Source organism: Schizosaccharomyces osmophilus, chromosome 1, assembly GCF_027921745.1.
Source record: "Schizosaccharomyces osmophilus chromosome 1, complete sequence".
Taxonomy (NCBI): domain Eukaryota; kingdom Fungi; phylum Ascomycota; class Schizosaccharomycetes; order Schizosaccharomycetales; family Schizosaccharomycetaceae; genus Schizosaccharomyces; species Schizosaccharomyces osmophilus.
Genome location: NC_079238.1, coordinates 1,546,024 through 1,563,455, shown reverse-complemented (window position 1 = coordinate 1,563,455; position 17,432 = coordinate 1,546,024). Strand labels below are relative to the sequence as shown.

The following is a 17,432-nucleotide window of genomic DNA, read 5'->3' as shown; positions in this document are numbered from 1 at the left end:
ATGCCTTGTTTGCTATGTAAGCTGCTTCTGTGTCAAAAGCCCAAGTGCAACTCATAACCAAAATGAGTGAAGCAATATCTATCGAGAAAATCAGACTGCTACAAAACTTTCAATTTGAAAAAGTCTTAAAGGAGGATACAAAGAACAAGATAATAACGCTTTACGGCTATATCGAGAATAAGGTCGCATTGGTACTACTAGAGAAGACAGCTTTTGATTTGCATTGTATCAACCTTCAAGAAATTCCAAAGTATATCCAGGAAACTCGGCTTGTGCAAAACAACGACGTTTTTCATTGGTACCTTAATACTTTCCTTCAAAGCAATGATCTTCCTTCTTTGAAAACTACTTTGATATGGCCTGCTGCGGAAAATGTAAGCTATACATCGGTTCTTTAAAAATTGAAAATTTAACCATTAAATGTAGCATATTCGAAAATACTCGGCCCAAAAGCGCAGAATGGTTCAGGAAACCCCAGAAATATATCTTCGAATTGTCAAACCATTCATTGAAACTCAGCGAGGTCCTCAAATTCAATGGGTCAAGAACATCCTTAATCACATAGCTGAAGCAGAACGTATAGTTCTAGAGGATTCAGATAAAGTAAATGGGTTCCTTGTTTTGCCGGACTTGTATGTGGAAAAAAAATATATGATGTTTGAAACTCCCCATCCATCTTAGATAGGAGTAGTTTTTACTTTTTTTCTAACTATTATTTAGAAAGTGGGACCGCCAAACTATGTCTGCCTTGAATTTGATGGCTATTGTCCACAGAAATGATTTAGCAAGTATTCGAGATTTGACTTTGGAGCACTTACCCTTGTTGGAAAATGTCCGTTCCCGTGTGCTAAATGATGTTCCAAAAAAATTTCCTGTGCATAAGAACCAACTAAAACTTTTCGTTCATTGTATGTGTAGTTTTTCGCTGTTACGAAGACTTGGCTTTCTAACAATACTTTAGATCCTCCCTCTTACTTCCATTTGCATGTTCACATCATGCATGTTGATCACGAAACCGGTGAAGGATCGTCGGTTGGGCGTGCGATTCTTCTAGACGATGTGATTGAAAGGCTACAAAGCTGCAAACTTGGCTTTGCTGAAAAAACATTAACTTACGGTATTGGAGAACAGCACTTTTTGTTCAATGATTTAACAAATGCTACTGAATGAAAAACATAGTGTGTGTTTCTCAAAAACCCTACACAACCTTTGTCAAATGAAGGAGAATAAATATAGGATTGCATAAATTGCTATTGTCTAGTTATAGAATTGATGTTACATCAATATTCGAGAGGTATTAGAGTTATTTTTGAGGTCTATAAAATACAAAAGAAGGCTTAAATTAGGGAAACAGCTCCAGTACGAACATAATTTGCAATAGCCGAGTACTTCAAAAGTAAAATATCACCCCGATCCAAAGTTACATATTCATTTTCTGCCACTCTAAGGTTTTCTTCAATTGTTTCATTAACCATACAAAAAACGGGACTCTCCATGTCCGGTGCTGCTACCATACTGGTCCTTCCAATTGTGTCGTCGAGTTTATTCATCTTAATAGGAAGTTCTCGAAGAAAAGAGGTCATATAATGTCTATGCAATAGTTGTTGATGCCGTAAAAGGTACTGTCTTTCAGTTGATGATAAATTTAGGAGCACACTTGGATTTGCCTGAATATACTGACCATAATCGTCGATTTTGCTCAATCTTGTCCGTAAATAAGACCTTAAAACAAATTTTATGCGCTCAAGTTCAATTTGAATTAGCACGCTACGATAGCCAGTGGCATTGGCAGTTCCAATTGAAGTTTGTAAAGTTTCCACTTGAGCTCGAAGTCTTTCTGTAACCCTTGTAACAACGTCTTCTGCAAACGGAAGTAATTCAGGAGCCATACGCTCATTCAACCACTGCCTACAGAGGGAAGAGTAGTCTTGCTCTACTTCTGTAGTTGGTTCAGCTAGCAGCTCGTCCACGTCCCAATCCATTCCTTTTTTATAAACACTCAAGTTCTTTCGCTTCCAAGGCGTCTGTTTATAAGTTGGAATGTGTTTTTTTATGGTGAAGTCAAAAGTTATAGCAGTGTATTGAAAGCAAACGAAGCTTAATGTAAGCTTAATTTAGCGACTTTCTGCTGTTACTCTCGGGCGATTGAATGTAGTTTGAATGGTTTTGACCGTTTTAATTGTTTTAATTGTTGTTTAGTATAGTTAATAATGCTAGAATTTACTCGTTTAGACGTTTCCTGAAATCTCAAAGATTTCGCAAAATTACTGAAAAAATTCAAAATCCCAAACCATAAGATAATTTACTAAAGTACATTGTTACAAATCTATCGTGTTTTTCCCTTTATATCGTCGATTGGATCGATCACCAGCCCGAAAAAGTAAATGATGAGCGTAAAGTTCTATAACTAAACGTCTATTAGACATATTAGCAATCACTTGCATTATAGTATCAGTTTTTGGAATTCCTATAAAGCGTTAGTTAAAAAGCCTCTAACACAAGAATAAAATTGCTTTAACTTACGCACAACGGTATCATTTTTCGTTACAAGAGAAAGCATATTCTTGCTTTCATGTACGCAAATCCCCTCGATTCCAATACGAGAAGGACTCTTGCAGCGAACGACCCGCATGTAAGATCCATGAAACTCCGCTTTGATCATTTTAGCAAGAAGAGGTTCACCAGTGGAATTGCCAATTGCCTCGTCAAGGTAATTGCACCATATGGAGTGTAAAGGTTCAAACTGTTCATACTTCAAATGCTTAGGTACTCTATTTAGATGGAGATCTCGCTTTTCTTTTGAGGACAAAGCCCTTTTTTTCCTACTTTGTCGATCGACGGTTTGTTTTCTTTTTCCATCTGGCATAGTAGGCACAAGCAGAACCGGCTTGAACGCAATCTTTTCATTCACCACATTTTCAGCTTCCTCTTTGGTTAAAATTTTGCTCTGGTGAACAAGACTCTCAGGAGTGACATGCTCATTGGCATTCGTACGTCTTAACGAATTGTAAATGGGATCTTCCATGTAAAACAAAGACACAAAAGAATCACACGATGAAAAATTCCTCGAGGTAATACAAAAAAAACAGTGAATCTCTTAGAGATAGAATGTAGAGGTTCACACGATATGCTAGAATTTTATTCCTTTTCAGACATAATTCATGAAAAGGTGTACATGTACGTTTTCCAAGTTATTTTTTTATAGTAATATTACTTAATGGTAGCTCAAATTATAATTGTAAGAAAAACCATCAAAATTTATTTCGAAACTAGAATATGTGGGATTTAAAAGTCGTTGTGGGGGCTTCTTCAATACTCTTGTGTTAACTAACCAGCCCACTTAAGGCTGAGTGGGGGTTTCTGTACTTCGGTAACGGTTCCTGAGGCAGTAAACGAACTAAACAAATAACCAAAGTGCTAAATGTCGCAAGTCATAAAAAATACTGTGAATGAAAGTAATTATGATGAGACTAATCGACTAAATGAAGAGGAAAGTTTTCTTTCTAAACTTGAATTATTTGGGCGCGATCGAGGGTTTGTAAAGACAACATGCGTAGAAAAACAAGACACAGAATTAACATCATTAATTGTATAGGATCAGCATTGATGCAATTCCAAAAGTAACGCGCAAGCAAATATCCATTTATGAATTATATAAAAAAGTAAAAAAGCGAGGTGGTTATGATGCTGTAAATAATATGGAAAATGGATGGTCCGACCTCGCCGGGGAATTTCGACAATTAGATCCCACTAGGGCTCCTAAAAGTCTAGAGAATTTATACTTTAAAGACTTGATGTACGTACTCATCTTTTCGAATATGCATCCTAATTAGTAATGATAGCGCCTGGGAAATGTTTGATATGTGGCATTTACAATGTCCTCCTCCTCATCTTTTGGAGCAAAATTTGAATAGGTACGTAGTTGACTCTGATTGCCTTGCCCGTCAATTTACTTGCGTTACTCTAGATTCAAAAGCACTGACCATCTATTAGAGACAATATTTTGCAACGAGTTAAAACATTCAACACTTCGCCTTCTTTTACATCGACCGATACTTTGGAAGTTACAGGTATGCTGGTTTCTTCGCTTTAGAATATGTGTTTACGATCGCTAACAATCATATCTTCCTTTAGACACCAAAAATTTGAATTCGCTGCAGAATTTTTATAAAAGCGTCCGTCCACCGTCTCCTCTTACGCTTGAACGACGTGCCGAAGAAGCACTCAACTCAAGTTATCGACCTCTACCCAATGCAGCTAATTTTTCCAATACTACTTTTCCGATTATCCCTATTCATCCTTTGCCAGCAAATTCGCCCTTACAGCAACAAGTTGATCGAGCTTCAGGATCAACAATTTCAACTGAGGAATCATTAGGTCGAGGGCTACCTGGACCTCCTCTATTGATTCGCATGGCTTTAGCTCTGAAATCTCGACAAGAAGACGAAGTAGATTGGGCGGTATGTCATTTAGTTAAAATATCATTTGAAAGACATCAGGAGTTTAAACTGGAGAGATTACCATTTTTGGCTGAGTGCTTGGTGGAGGCATTGGGTTTTCAAATTTCACTCTTGAAAAAAGTCTCCAACGATTCAGATATCACTCAATACCTTGACAGAGCAATTAGTATTACTTTAGTTTTGCGAAATTCTGTTTTATCTGTGGAAAATGCAAAGCTAATTGCAAGAACTGAATTGATAGTCAGTGTTTTAGAGTCTGCAATCCGATGTGCCAATACCTTTGAGAATGTGGAACTTCTCCATTATTGTCTAGATATTACAGAAACAATTAGTTCTCACTTAAGTATCGAAGATGAAAAAATTGGGTTATATTTACTACTGTGCAGCTTTCTTAATTCATCGGACAATGCTGTACTCATTGGCACTTTGCGAACTCTCGCTCGACTTGCTTTGAATGACCGAAATAATAGACTTCTTCAAGATTTGGATGAAAAGGTAGTTATCAGAATTATTTCTTTGACTGAAACGAATAACGAGGAGCTTGTTGCAGCCACACTTGACTTCCTATATCAGTATACAACGTATCGAACAAACACATCTGGATTACTATCGAATTCTGCAGTTTGGATTCTCGTAAACCAATTAACTAGATTAATGATGTATCAAGCTCAGGAACGATTTGTAACGATCGCAGTTGCAAACAGCGGAAAAACAGATGTGAAACCCACCAAACCCTTACAAAAAGCACCTTTTTTGCCTCTGCCGTATTCTGAGCTTCAGCAACTTACTTTGCTCCGAGAACCTGAGCGTTCAGTGAAATGGATGAGGTGTTGCTTTGAAGCTAGTCCAGATGATTATGTATTACAAACTGATATCTGGCAGATGTACTGCTCTGATATGGAAAGGGCTCAGGGACCTGGTCTGATGGCTATCAGTCCTGCTGATTTTATAAAGGTATCTAGTCATGCGTTTTATAATGCCAGGGCTATGACAGTTTCAACTCCATTGCTGCCAGTTGAGTACGTTATCAATGGAATTAAGCGAAGAGAACTTCCAATTTCTACAATAGGCGAAAAATTTCAAGTTTGCAGATGGAAAAAAAATGATGGTACTTTATGTGGAGAAACCGTCTTGGGAACCAAATCAACATGGGCACATATTCAGGAATCACATATTTTTCCTCAGGTACTAGAGGAAATGCAATGTCGATGGGGAGATTGTACTTATCAAGTACAATCTGGTTTGTCGGGTGGATTACCGGAAACGTCTCATCAGCGTCTATTAAAGCATATTTTGACCCATTTGTACGATAATAATATCCAAAATACAAATTCTGACGGTCGCAAGTTATGCCCTTCAAGAGAATTTCGTGTTCCTTTGCTTTTAACTGCTGTGGATGAACGCGGTGACGCGACTGGTATCGCATTGACGGCGACTCTTGTTCTGCGAAATCTTGTTCGGTCAAAGCAAGGAAAAATGCTGTTTTCAGCAATTGAGGGGCATGTTCTTGAAGTTAGCACGATGAATCCTGCGGTTGCACCGTACGTGAGCGAAATGCTTCTTGGTCAAATTTAAAAAGCTGCGTCATTGTAATTTATAGAAGTATTTAATGAAAGTTCAACGAAATGTTTCGATTTAAGTTTTAATTATACTCATTAGTGCTAGTGTTATGTATATATTTAAACACCCTTCAGTACTTGCCCAGATTTATTTATATTATTGCCAAAAAAGCTAATTACCAGTATATTCCGACTGTTTATATTCAATGAATGCACCCAAATTTTCTAAAGCTTCCTCAGCTCGAAATCGTAACAAGCTATCGCTTTTACGATTAATGCGTTTAACCATCTGAGTGATCTTTGGTAAGGAATTGGCCAACTGTTGTAAATAGTTCCTTTGCTGGAAAACAGGAGCATCGTAAGGATATGATTTATCGCCATAGACGTCGTATATAGTGTTTAGTGCTTCAACAGTCAATTGTGGATTAGGCTCTGACAAAGAAAGGCAGGAAAACAGAGTTTGTCCTATTATTTCATTTACTGAAATGTTATCAGTGCGGCCCAAAGTAGCAAAGGCACCGAAAATGCGGACCTGTGCATCCAAGGATCCATGAGCCGAAGCATAGCCGATTAAGGAGGCTATTTGTTCAGCAGTAATGGAATTTGATACTTCTGAAGCGGCTCTAGCAGCTGCCCAGAGAAGTCCACAACTAACTGTGAAAGTATCAGCACTAAATGGCCAAGAGTTATTATGCAAATCTGCAAATATGGTTTTAAAAAGCCATTGTACGAGCTGGTTGGCCTGTATATTCCACTTTTTAGAAGAATCAGAAGCATCAGTAAAGACACCATTACATGACCACGATATGTTGTTTAAGCATTCAATTGTTCTTTCCGAAACTTCTAACAAGTAGCTTTTCAAATTAGAAGGAATATCGTCAGACGAGAACTTCGAAAGCCAACTAAAGTATGAGCTTAATTTTGGTAAAACAGAATCCAGCATGTATTCAATTAGCTTGGAATTTGATTTTTCATTGGTTGCACCATCAACGTCCATGGCCTGGTCTGTATTCATTGGCTCCTCATCGACTACACTTGATAGATCCTCCAAAGCTTTGTTGCCATCATCTTCTGCAACGAACGAATCTCCAAACTCTTCTTCAACATGACCCTCGGCAAGGCTTTGAAGCAACGATGTCAAAGAGGAAAGGATTTCCAAAGCGGCTGGTACTACCAAAAGATCGGAAGATAGGATAGCTTCCTCGTCCTTGAGTTGAGTAAGTCCGTTCTTTTTAAAGGATTGTAAATCACGGTCAACGAAATCTAAGTAAGCTTGCTCGTCTGGAAGCAAGGCCGTTAAAACCGGAAGAGATTCATTAGACAAAATTTCCAACAAGCTTTCGGAAGACAAAAGCTCACCAAAGTTTTTAGCGACCACTTTAGATTGATAAATATTGAATAAACAGCCTACTGAGTAGACCTTGGCTAAAGGTGATTCACTCTTCATGTAAAAGTGAAGAAGATCAATTATTGCATCCGGAGTATTGTTAGGATTTTGAAGGAAAGTTAATAAGCCACCGTCGTTGTCATCGGTCAAAGTGAATAAAGCTTGTAATGATGTTTCGACGACAGGCAAGGGGACCTTAGCCGCAGGTACGATTAAACGGAAAAGGAATGAAAGAACATTCTTTTGGTTAAGAGAATTCAGCACTTGGAAAGTTGTTTCGCTAAATTGTTAGTATTAAGACATAAATGTACTAAAGAAGAAATCAAATACATACCCAAAATTTAGATATAAAGATGCGACATTTTCAGCAATAGCACAAAGACAACTAAAGAATCCTTTGTCTTCGTAGCTTTCTAACTGTATTTTCTCTTGGACGATGTTTTCTAAAAACGAATCAATCTAAGTCAAATCATTAGCATTCGTGCTTCACTTAAGAGTATGCAAACCTTATTTTGCCAGGTATCTAAAGGAGCGAGAATGTTCTTCCTGTACATGTCCATCAGGACCGCATATTCTTCCTCAATCGCAAGATTTCGAAACGCACCTGTAACTTCAACAACAACTTCAATTGAGTCATCAGTCAAGCGATTCATAAGCTTAGAAACAAGTCCATTCTTTAAGAGTAGTAAGCGTCCCTCTGAGCTGCTTACAATGATACTAGAAATAGCACTAGCGGCCCATGACCTTTCTTTCGCTTCAGGATTTTCAAGCTAATTTTGGTTAGTTTCAAATCTTCCTATAAATAGTATCTTTAAGCACATACTCTGGAAAGAACTGGTAAAGCACTTTCTTTCAGATCCAAGGGCAATTCTTTGATGGCTCCATCTTGTTTCTTCAAAGGGTTCAATCTGTTTTTCCTTTGATTCCTTCTTCTAACGTTTGCTTTTCCCATTTTCCACAAAACCGATATTCCCAAAATTTGAAGGTTGAAAATTCAAAGTTTCGTTCTCTACAAGTCTAAAATTTCATAAGAAACGCTACATGTTTACCGTATACTCGTTTCGCGTCGCCAACTTTATCACTACCTTAATGAACACCATATCTGATGCTTCCATGAAACTTTAGGTAAAGAGTGAAACGTGAAAACAGGACTACAGTATTTTTATGTTCAAAATATACGTATATCTCGTATTGATATTTAAATTATGAAAGAAGATGAATACCAGACGAGACGAATAAGGCCTTTAAATCCGGCTGTTGTAAATAAAATTGCTGCTGGTGAGGTACGTTTTAGTGTCAAAGAGAACCACTCGAATGAAATTTCAATCAATATAACGGTTTGCTGACGCCACCTAAAGATTATAGAACGTCCAGAAAATGCCGTTAAGGAATTGTTGGAAAATGCTTTGGATGCTGGAAGCACGTCGATAGAGGTCCTGTTAAAAGATGGTGGATTAAAACTTTTACAGATTTCAGATAATGGTGCAGGGATTCATGTAAGCAAACCCTTTGTTGCTAGTGAGTATTGCAAAAGAAACTAACATAGTTAGTATGATGATTTACCTTACCTTTGTCAACGTTTTAGTACATCAAAATTAGAAAAGTTTGAGGATTTGCAACAAATCCAAACATTCGGATTTCGAGGTGAAGCTTTGGCAAGTATTAGCCATGTTGCCAAAGTGACAATTACAACGAAACGTGAGGGAGATTTACATGCGTGGAGGTATGCGTGATTACAAATTGTACGCAAGAAACTTACTTTTCAATTTAGAGCGTTTTATGTCGATGGTAAGCTAGCTCCTGCAGCTCCTCATAACACTTCAGCTCCTCAACCTTGTGCCGGCAAACAAGGCACAGTGATTACGGTTGAGGAACTTTTTTACAACGTACCTGGCAGAAAGGCCGCTCTGAAACATGGTAGCGAAGAGTATCGCCGGGTTTTGAATCTGATGCAGAAATATGCCATTCATTCCGAGATGGTGTCATTTTCTTGCAAAAAAGTTGGTGAAACTGTTGCGTCTATTTCTCTTAGCTCTCGATTATCTACAAAGGACAAGATCCGTCATGTCTACGGGACCCTTGCTGTAAAGCATTTGAGAGTGTTGAAAATTCCGGAAGGAGCTATCAATGTAGAGAGCTTTCACGCAGATGGTTTGGTTAGCAGCGCTGATTACGAGGATAAAAAAAGCATTTTTATTGTATTCATTAATAATCGACTCGTGGAATCTATTGAATTGAAAAACGCCGTTGATGAAACATATTCCAAGTTTCTACATAAAGGCGCATCCTACTTTGTTTATTTATCTCTTTCAATGAAGCCTGAGCAATTAGATGTGAATGTGCACCCTTCTAAACGAATAGTTCACTTTCTATACGATCATGAAATAATTGGTGCCATAAGTGATAAGCTAGTAGAGCTTTTGGAAAATACAGATGAACAACGTTCTTATTCCATGCAAACCACAATTCCAAGTATCACAATGGTTAAAACGCCTGAACTCCTAACGCAAAAAAACAAAAAGATATACGAAAACAATATGGTACGCACAGACCCTAGGGAACAAAGTATAAAGGCAATGTTCTCTTCCCCCAAAAAGACTGCCACTTTGAATTCTAATAAACAGAATTCACCGACTAAAGAAATGGGTAATGAAGGAACGCCAGCTGAGCCTTTGATGCATCCGTCTCCTTCATTTGAAGGAGCACTGGAGGAAGACGCGAGGGAAAAATCCGAAGACCAAACCGTTATCCCTTGTGAATTAGAAAGTATTAGACAACTTCAGAATGAAGTTCTGAATTCAATGCATTTATTAGCTACAAACATTCTTTCCGAGCATAAATATGTTGGGCTGGTATGCCCGTATAAGAGGATTGCAGCCATTCAGCATAACATCGGTTTATATCTAGTTGACTATGGAAAGCTAGCTTATTTTCTTTTCTACCAAATTTGTCTAAGTGAATTTGCAAATTATGGAAAAATATACATGAATCCTCCAATTCCTCTTGATAAAATTTTAGCTATTTCATTTACCAATGAGGATCATGAGTTTTCTGAGAAAACTAGAAAGCTTTTGATGGCCAGGCGGGATATGTTAAATGAATATTTTTCGGTAGATATATCTGCTGAAGGGTTTCTTAGCGCTGTTCCCTGTCTAAGCAAAGGTTATAAGCCCTTTTTGAATAGATTACCGTTGTTTTTGAAGGATATTGCACCTAACAGGATTGACTGGCTAGATGAACGGTCTTGTCTAGAAGGAGTCATGAAAGCCTTGGCAAAACTTTACGTACCTCTAAGGCTATCGCCAGAGAATACTGCTTCTGAAGATATATTATATATGGAACGAATACTGGAAGAGTTCTTCTTTCCAGAATTTCGCCGCAGACTGATTTGTCCCAAAGAGCTTTTTGAGCAAATGGCTATTTTTCAGGTGGCCAGTCTGCCACGGCTGTATACAGTTTTTGAACGTTGTTAATGCATTACGATTACGAGTATTTACACATAGTAATAAGAAAAGATAGTCTCATTCCGCTGAAGGAAAGAGGAAATTGTATATGTAAGAAAATTACCTTAAATTATAGTATGCAATGCGACTAAATAGCTTACATTTTGAAATAATATATTTAAACTTTGTAAATTAAATTCATTTACTAAGCTAGATATAATTCCGCTAAATGAAAATGAATAAAATACGCCTAGGGCCATAGATGCATCCCTATTCATATTATTACCTTATTTCACCATTTGCTCTTGCCAACGCGACACAACACCACTTCTCAATATCCAACAGTTTTTTTAAAGATTTCTAGAAATAGTTTATCGCGATGGTGAATTTAAACATAAAATCCATGCGGTATTTGTCCGCAGAGGATTTTCGAACTTTGACAGCTGTATGTAAAATTTTGAAAGCACTTCGAATGACACAAACTATTGATGGTCTTCAGTAGCTTGATAATATCTACTGAAAAGAAAAAATAACAATAAGCTAATACGTATAGGTTGAAATGGGAAGTCGTAACCATGAAGTTGTTCCTACTAGCATGATCAATCAAATTGCAAAATTAAGAGGAGGAACCTGCGCTAAATCTTTGTCTATTTTATATATGACAAAATTAATTGCTAAAATGCCTCATATTAGTTATGACGGATACAGGTTGACCTCTGCAGGCTATGACTACTTAGCCTTGAAAGCATTATCGAAACGTGCAAGTGTATATTCTGTCGGCAATCAGATTGGTGTTGGAAAAGAGTCGGATGTATATGTCGTTAGTGACCAGAAAGGAAAGCAGTACATATTAAAAATTCATCGTCTGGGAAGAACCTCCTTCCGTAGCGTCAAGAATAACAGAGACTATTTAAAAAATAGGAAAACAAGCTCATGGCAATACCTCTCTAGGTTGGCTGCTACAAAAGAGTTTACATTTATGAAAATCCTTTACGAGCATGGATTTCCTATTCCCAAACCAATTGATCATTCTAGACATTGCGTTATTATGGAATTCATTGATGCCTTTCCTTTGCGAGCAATTCAAGAAGTCAAAGATCCTGCTGATCTTTATAAAAGACTTATAGATATTTTAGTGCGGTTAGCGAGAAACGGTTTGATTCATGGTGATTATAATGAATTCAATATCATCGTCTATGAAGACGGTACGCCAGTTATTATCGACTTTCCTCAGATGGTTTCTACTAGCCATCCTGATGCCAAATGGTACTTTGAACGTGATTTGAACTGCATTGTTGATTATTTTAAAAAGCACTATGTATATGAAGGCCCTGTTCCTGACTTCGACGATATAATAAATATGGAGAAAGAAAATTCCTTGGATGTGCTTGTTGAAGCCACTGGTTTTAATAAAAAGCAGGCGAAGGAATTAGAACGATATAGAAAAGATATAGAAGAACGAAAGAGCAAGGGTGAATTGGAGCCTGAAGAGGACGAAGAACAGAAGGAAGAAAGTTCTGAAGAGGAAGAAGAGGATGGCGAATAAAGATTTTGGTAATAACTAGTTTTTTATTCTAAGGAAATCTCAGGGGAGCTTTTGCGAAGGTTTTGGTTATTGTTAATAATGGATATAAAAAAATCGAACTGGTATTTAAATGTACTTTAAGCAATAATAATATTAAGTTATCTTAATATTTTTAATCCTGTAATTCATACTTTAAAAAATTGTTAAGTCAGCGGTAGCAAATCACTTACAGTTTTTAAAGCGTTTGACGCACTTACGGTTTCAAATTAGTCTTAATTTTTCTAATTAATTGAAGGCATCAAAAGAGTGCAGCTTCAAGTACAAGTGAAGTATTGCTTTTCATTGCCATCAAGAACTTGCCAAACACCAAACGCAAAATTCGTTAATTTCATTACCACAAAAGGAATGAATAGTGTCCAAAGTGTAAATGAAATAAAAGGATTGGGCATACAAAATTTACCAAAAGGTATGTGTCTTTGAAGGCGTGTGGGTGATATCTAACGTTTACATAGAAATCCTTATTATAGTCTTTTCATTCCTTGAACCGCGCTCCTTATTATCGGTTCAATGCACTTGTAAATTTTGGAATAGATTATTATCGGATGATTTAAGTTGGCGTACTGCATTTTTCTATCATTTTGATGCCAATGACTTTCATGAATTCAGTCCTCTGGGCAATGGAACTTGGAGACAGGAGTATTTATTGAGATCAGCTATTACCAGAGCATATGAGCGTGGAAAAGGTCAAACTGTTCAGTATGATTGTCGTGTCGGGCAATTGACTGATTTGTATTACGATTTTCTAAGTGGACGTTTGTTTGCTGGTAACCGGCTTACAGGGTCTATATCAGTCTCTGATCCAAATACTGGAAAAGTGGAGAGGTCTGTATTGCATGCTAGCTCAGATGGATCTCTAATTCATACCATTACAATTATGAAATTACATAAACAAATTTTTGGATTTGGTTTTGTGGATGGTCGTGTTGGTGCCATCATAATGACTAGACAAGCAGAAAACGGGCGTCAATTCCGATTTTTTATGGATTCTCATGATGATGCTATAACGTGTATGGATGTCTATCCTGGCGACCTTCCTCCAGTAGGAGAAATAGGTATGGTAACCGGAGCTGATGACGGAAGTGTGAATTGTTGGGATGTTCGGACGGGAGTTTGTTTGCGAAGCTTTAATTTCTCTACATCTCAAATTCTTTCAATTTGTTATCGACCACGGTTCAAGTTTTTAATTATCGATACTTTCGATTATGCCACCGGTACCTATATGTTATATGTTGTCAATGGACCGCTACAGTCAGTAAAGGTGCGTCCGATTTTGTTTGCTTGTAGAAAGCGGGTCTTAAGCGATGCCGAAGAACCTCCGTGTCTATTAGCAGTGGATGAACCTGCAAATTATGTGTTTGTTTCTTTAGGTGCACCAAAGAATTCTTTATTAAGGTTTTCTTTTAATAGAGCCACAAGCTCGGATTTTGATCCTTCCCTCGTTGAGCCTTTGGTAATTCAACTTCAAGGAATCCCTGTGTGCTTGTGTTTAGATACGAATGAAAGATTTATAAATAAGCCAATTCTTGGAAATAATGCTCGGTTGTTAGCCGTTGGTGATGATAATGGCAATGCGTATATTGTCAATAGTCGTTTTAAAGAGTTCAGGCATCCAGTATTAATGACAATTCCCGTGTTTCTCGGCTCTCCTATTTCCGATCTATATATCAATGAAGCTGTTATGGTGGTCGGATCCTCAACGGGATTCAGTGCAATTTACAATGTTATATCGGGAAATCTGTTACGGAACTTGTCTGGGGCTAGGAACCCGGCTAGACGTGATGCAGCGCGATGCATAGTGTTGGATTCCAATCCTCTGAGTCTAAAAGGTGTTTTAAGTCTTGGTAAGCATGTTAAAGCATGGTCATATGTAGTTTCTAAAGTACATATGAACAAAAGATCTCGAATTGTTGCTCCATCCAAACCAATGACTACATGGGACAGTCCCTCAAGAGTTGGAGAGTACACAAAAAATGAAGTCGAAAGAGAAATCGTGCTTGGAATAAATCAGGTCGCCGAAGAAAGAGAAGAGAAACAACAAAAATTAGAGCTGCAGCGTAAATTAGCAAGACATTTAAACGAAGGTTTAGCCGATCTGTCCGAAGAGGAGCTGTTGGCTTATGCTACTATGCTGTCAGAAGAAGAAGAAATGAAGCGAATGCAAGAGACAGCTGCTGAAGAGGATTTGTTGAAAGAAGCCGTTCCACAACCAGAAGCTCCATTACCTTCGAGCTCAGAAGCTGGTCCTTCTGAGGCTATGACTCCTGATTCTAGCATCACCGAATTAACAGAGGAAGAACAAATTGAGCTTGCGATGAGGCTTTCGCTTGAAGGTAACTAGTAGTGACGCTGTAAGTATTCTATAATGGTCTCTTATTTAGTCTCTTTGTATATTAAAAGTTGAGCAGAAATAGAAAAAAGACAAAACATCCCTTGCTTTAGAAAAAATAATGGCGGTTATAAAAATGGGCACGAAGGTAAAAGGTTTGGTTTGTTTATAAGTTAGTTTATGGTTTCAACTTGTTAAAAGTCATCAATTGTGGTAGTCATCGAATAACTTCTGTAATTGCGTAGATTGAACATTTTGTTTGAACCTGTATTGACAAGCTTAAACGTCAAAATTATCTAATTTTAGTATTCATCAACTAAGCTTTGAGTCAACTACATGAGTCATACCAAAAAACCAATTTTCTATGATGATTTCTTTTGTTTACATACTTATTTATATGTGTAAGGATCTTGTCAGCGTACTGCGATTTGTCTCCGTATCTGAAGTTTAGCTTCATCGTAAGCTTGCTGCTAAACGAGTATGTAAGACATCTATGAATTGGAAACTTCTACCTTTCTCAAACGAAAGTTAAACAGAATGACCTCAAGAATGGCACAAAAGCCTGCATATGAGCTTTTCTCAAAGGAGACAAGGGCCTTTGTTTACGGAATGCAAACAAAGGCCGTCCAAGGAATGCTCGATTTTGATTATATGTGTGGTCGAAAAGTACCCTCTGTCGCCGCCATAATTTACACTTTTGGTATTTATTTATTTTTAATCTTGTTTCCATATTAATACTTGGTTTAGGTGGCCAAAGTATCACCAAGATGTACTGGGGAACCAAGGAGATTCTCCTACCAGTATACCGTTCGGTGGAAGAAGTATGTATGCAAGCGTCAAGCCACACGAAGAGGCAACTCGAGAATTTCCAGAGGACCTATGAGTTGATCGGAGATTCACTGGTTGATTTACAGAATGGATTGACGTTAGCTATCAAAATGGTTTAAGCGTTCAGGTTACCTAACAGAGTATTTAGGCTTGTAATAAACATCCTGATGTCGACGTCGTTGTTAATTTTGCTTCCAGTCGTAGTGCCTTCCCCTCTACGATGGAGCTGATGGATTACCCCCAAATCCGTTGCATTGCTATTATCGCCGAAGGTGTCCCCGAGCGTCGCGCTCGTGAGATTCTAGTCAAGTCAAGAGAAAAGAATGTTGTTATTATTGGACCTGCGACTGTTGGTGGTATTAAACCAGGTTGTTTCAAAATTGGTAACACGGGAGGTATGATGGACAACATTGTCGCATCGAAGCTTTATCGTCCCGGCTCTGTTGCTTATGTTTCCAAGTCAGGTGGTATGTCTAACGAATTAAACAACATCATCTCCAATAACACTGATGGTGTGTATGAAGGTATTGCTATCGGTGGTGATCGCTATCCCGGTACAACTTTCATTGATCATCTTTTCCGCTTTGAAGCCGATCCTGATTGCAAATTGATGGTTCTACTCGGAGAAGTTGGTGGTGTTGAAGAATATCGAGTTATTGAAGCCATTAAGAATGGTACTATCAAAAAGCCCATCGTCGCATGGGCTATTGGTACCTGCTCTAGTATGTTCAAGACTGAGGTTCAGTTTGGTCATGCTGGTTCTTTTGCGAACTCTGAAATGGAAACCGCAGTAGCTAAAAATAAGGCTATGAGAAATGCTGGCATATTCGTTCCCGATACTTTTGAAAATCTTCCAGCTGTATTACATGGCGTTTATGAAGAACTTGTCAAAAAGGGCGTCATTGTTCCCAAACCTGACCAAACCCCTCCCAATATTCCATTGGACTATGCCTGGGCGAAGGAGTTAAGTATGGTCCGTAAACCTTCTTCCTTTATTTGCTCTATCTCAAACGACCGTGGTCCCGAATTAACATACAGTAACGTTCCTATCAGCAAAGTATTTGAAGATGATCTTGGAATTGGAGGTGTTATTTCTTTGTTATGGTTCCGCCGTCGTCTTCCATCCTATGCTACCAAGTTCTTAGAAATGATCCTTCAACTCACAGCCGATCATGGTCCTTGTGTCTCTGGTGCCATGAACACCATCATAACCACAAGAGCTGGTAAAGATTTAATTTCTTCTTTAGTTTCTGGTTTACTTACCATTGGTACCCGTTTTGGTGGTGCTTTGGATGGTGCTGCACAAGAATTTTCAAAAGCATTCGATTCCGGCCTATCTCCTCGTGCCTTCGTTGATAGCTGCAGAAAAGCTAACAAACTTATTCCTGGTATTGGCCACAGAATTAAGAGTAGAAACAACCCAGACCTTCGTGTTGAATTGGTAAAGCAGTACGTCAAAAAACACTTCCCTTCTACCAAACTTTTAGACTACGCTTTGGCAGTTGAAAATGTCACTACTTCGAAGAAGGATAATTTAATTTTGAACGTCGACGGTTGTATTGCAATTTGTTTTGTCGATTTACTCCGTAACTGTGGTGAGTTCACCTTGGAAGAGGCAAATGAATACATCAAATTGGGTATTTTGAACGGCATGTTTGTTCTTGGACGCAGTATAGGTCTTATTGGTCATCACTTGGACCAGAAGCGCTTAAGAGCACCTTTATATCGCCATCCCTGGGACGATTTTTTGTATCTTTCTTAAAGTTGATCAACAATTTTGTCATATCTTTACTATTTTTTGGTTTATGGTTTCAAATCTTCTTACACTTCTTTGCTACGTTTTT

At 38.0% G+C, this 17,432-nt stretch overlaps 9 protein-coding genes across 9 annotated transcripts; 6 read left to right on the top strand and 3 right to left on the bottom strand.

Annotated features, from left to right (window-relative positions):
- Positions 1-62: 62 nt before the first annotated feature.
- On the top strand, positions 63-1,170 carry nhm1 (m7G(5')pppN diphosphatase Nhm1; the record flags this gene model as incomplete). The annotated part of the gene is made up of 4 exons (XM_056179515.1): positions 63-374; positions 427-632; positions 721-908; positions 962-1,170. The coding sequence occupies 4 exons, from the start codon at positions 63-65 to the stop codon at positions 1,168-1,170; spliced, it is 915 nt and encodes a 304-aa protein (XP_056036656.1).
- A 167-nt stretch (positions 1,171-1,337) lies between these two features.
- sld5 (GINS complex subunit Sld5) lies at positions 1,338-1,982 on the bottom strand (the record flags this gene model as incomplete). Its single annotated transcript, XM_056179514.1, has 1 exon — positions 1,338-1,982. The coding sequence occupies one exon, from the start codon at positions 1,980-1,982 to the stop codon at positions 1,338-1,340; it is 645 nt and encodes a 214-aa protein (XP_056036655.1).
- A 336-nt stretch (positions 1,983-2,318) lies between these two features.
- pop4 (RNase P and RNase MRP subunit Pop4) lies at positions 2,319-3,025 on the bottom strand (the record flags this gene model as incomplete). The annotated part of the gene is made up of 2 exons (XM_056179513.1): positions 2,319-2,467; positions 2,524-3,025. 2 exons carry the CDS (start codon positions 3,023-3,025, stop codon positions 2,319-2,321), a joined length of 651 nt encoding a protein of 216 aa, XP_056036462.1.
- A 396-nt stretch (positions 3,026-3,421) lies between these two features.
- Positions 3,422-6,035, top strand: rsc9 (RSC complex subunit Rsc9; the record flags this gene model as incomplete). Its single annotated transcript, XM_056179512.1, has 5 exons — positions 3,422-3,534; positions 3,596-3,796; positions 3,843-3,914; positions 3,994-4,070; positions 4,135-6,035. The coding sequence occupies 5 exons, from the start codon at positions 3,422-3,424 to the stop codon at positions 6,033-6,035; spliced, it is 2,364 nt and encodes a 787-aa protein (XP_056036463.1).
- Positions 6,036-6,191: 156 nt separating this feature from the next.
- syo2 (armadillo repeat protein, involved in nucleocytoplasmic transport Syo2) lies at positions 6,192-8,358 on the bottom strand (the record flags this gene model as incomplete). Its single annotated transcript, XM_056179511.1, has 4 exons — positions 6,192-7,686; positions 7,741-7,865; positions 7,913-8,176; positions 8,230-8,358. 4 exons carry the CDS (start codon positions 8,356-8,358, stop codon positions 6,192-6,194), a joined length of 2,013 nt encoding a protein of 670 aa, XP_056036456.1.
- A 253-nt stretch (positions 8,359-8,611) lies between these two features.
- On the top strand, positions 8,612-10,879 carry mlh1 (MutL family protein Mlh1; the record flags this gene model as incomplete). Its single annotated transcript, XM_056179510.1, has 4 exons — positions 8,612-8,689; positions 8,765-8,902; positions 8,957-9,129; positions 9,178-10,879. 4 exons carry the CDS (start codon positions 8,612-8,614, stop codon positions 10,877-10,879), a joined length of 2,091 nt encoding a protein of 696 aa, XP_056036457.1.
- Positions 10,880-11,228: 349 nt separating this feature from the next.
- Positions 11,229-12,395, top strand: rio2 (protein kinase, RIO family Rio2; the record flags this gene model as incomplete). Its single annotated transcript, XM_056179509.1, has 2 exons — positions 11,229-11,294; positions 11,403-12,395. The coding sequence occupies 2 exons, from the start codon at positions 11,229-11,231 to the stop codon at positions 12,393-12,395; spliced, it is 1,059 nt and encodes a 352-aa protein (XP_056036454.1).
- A 384-nt stretch (positions 12,396-12,779) lies between these two features.
- On the top strand, positions 12,780-14,772 carry pof10 (F-box/WD repeat protein Pof10; the record flags this gene model as incomplete). Its single annotated transcript, XM_056179508.1, has 2 exons — positions 12,780-12,840; positions 12,887-14,772. 2 exons carry the CDS (start codon positions 12,780-12,782, stop codon positions 14,770-14,772), a joined length of 1,947 nt encoding a protein of 648 aa, XP_056036455.1.
- A 525-nt stretch (positions 14,773-15,297) lies between these two features.
- acl1 (ATP citrate synthase subunit 1) lies at positions 15,298-17,350 on the top strand (the record flags this gene model as incomplete). Its single annotated transcript, XM_056179507.1, has 3 exons — positions 15,298-15,460; positions 15,508-15,581; positions 15,737-17,350. The coding sequence occupies 3 exons, from the start codon at positions 15,298-15,300 to the stop codon at positions 17,348-17,350; spliced, it is 1,851 nt and encodes a 616-aa protein (XP_056036460.1).
- Positions 17,351-17,432: the final 82 nt, after the last annotated feature.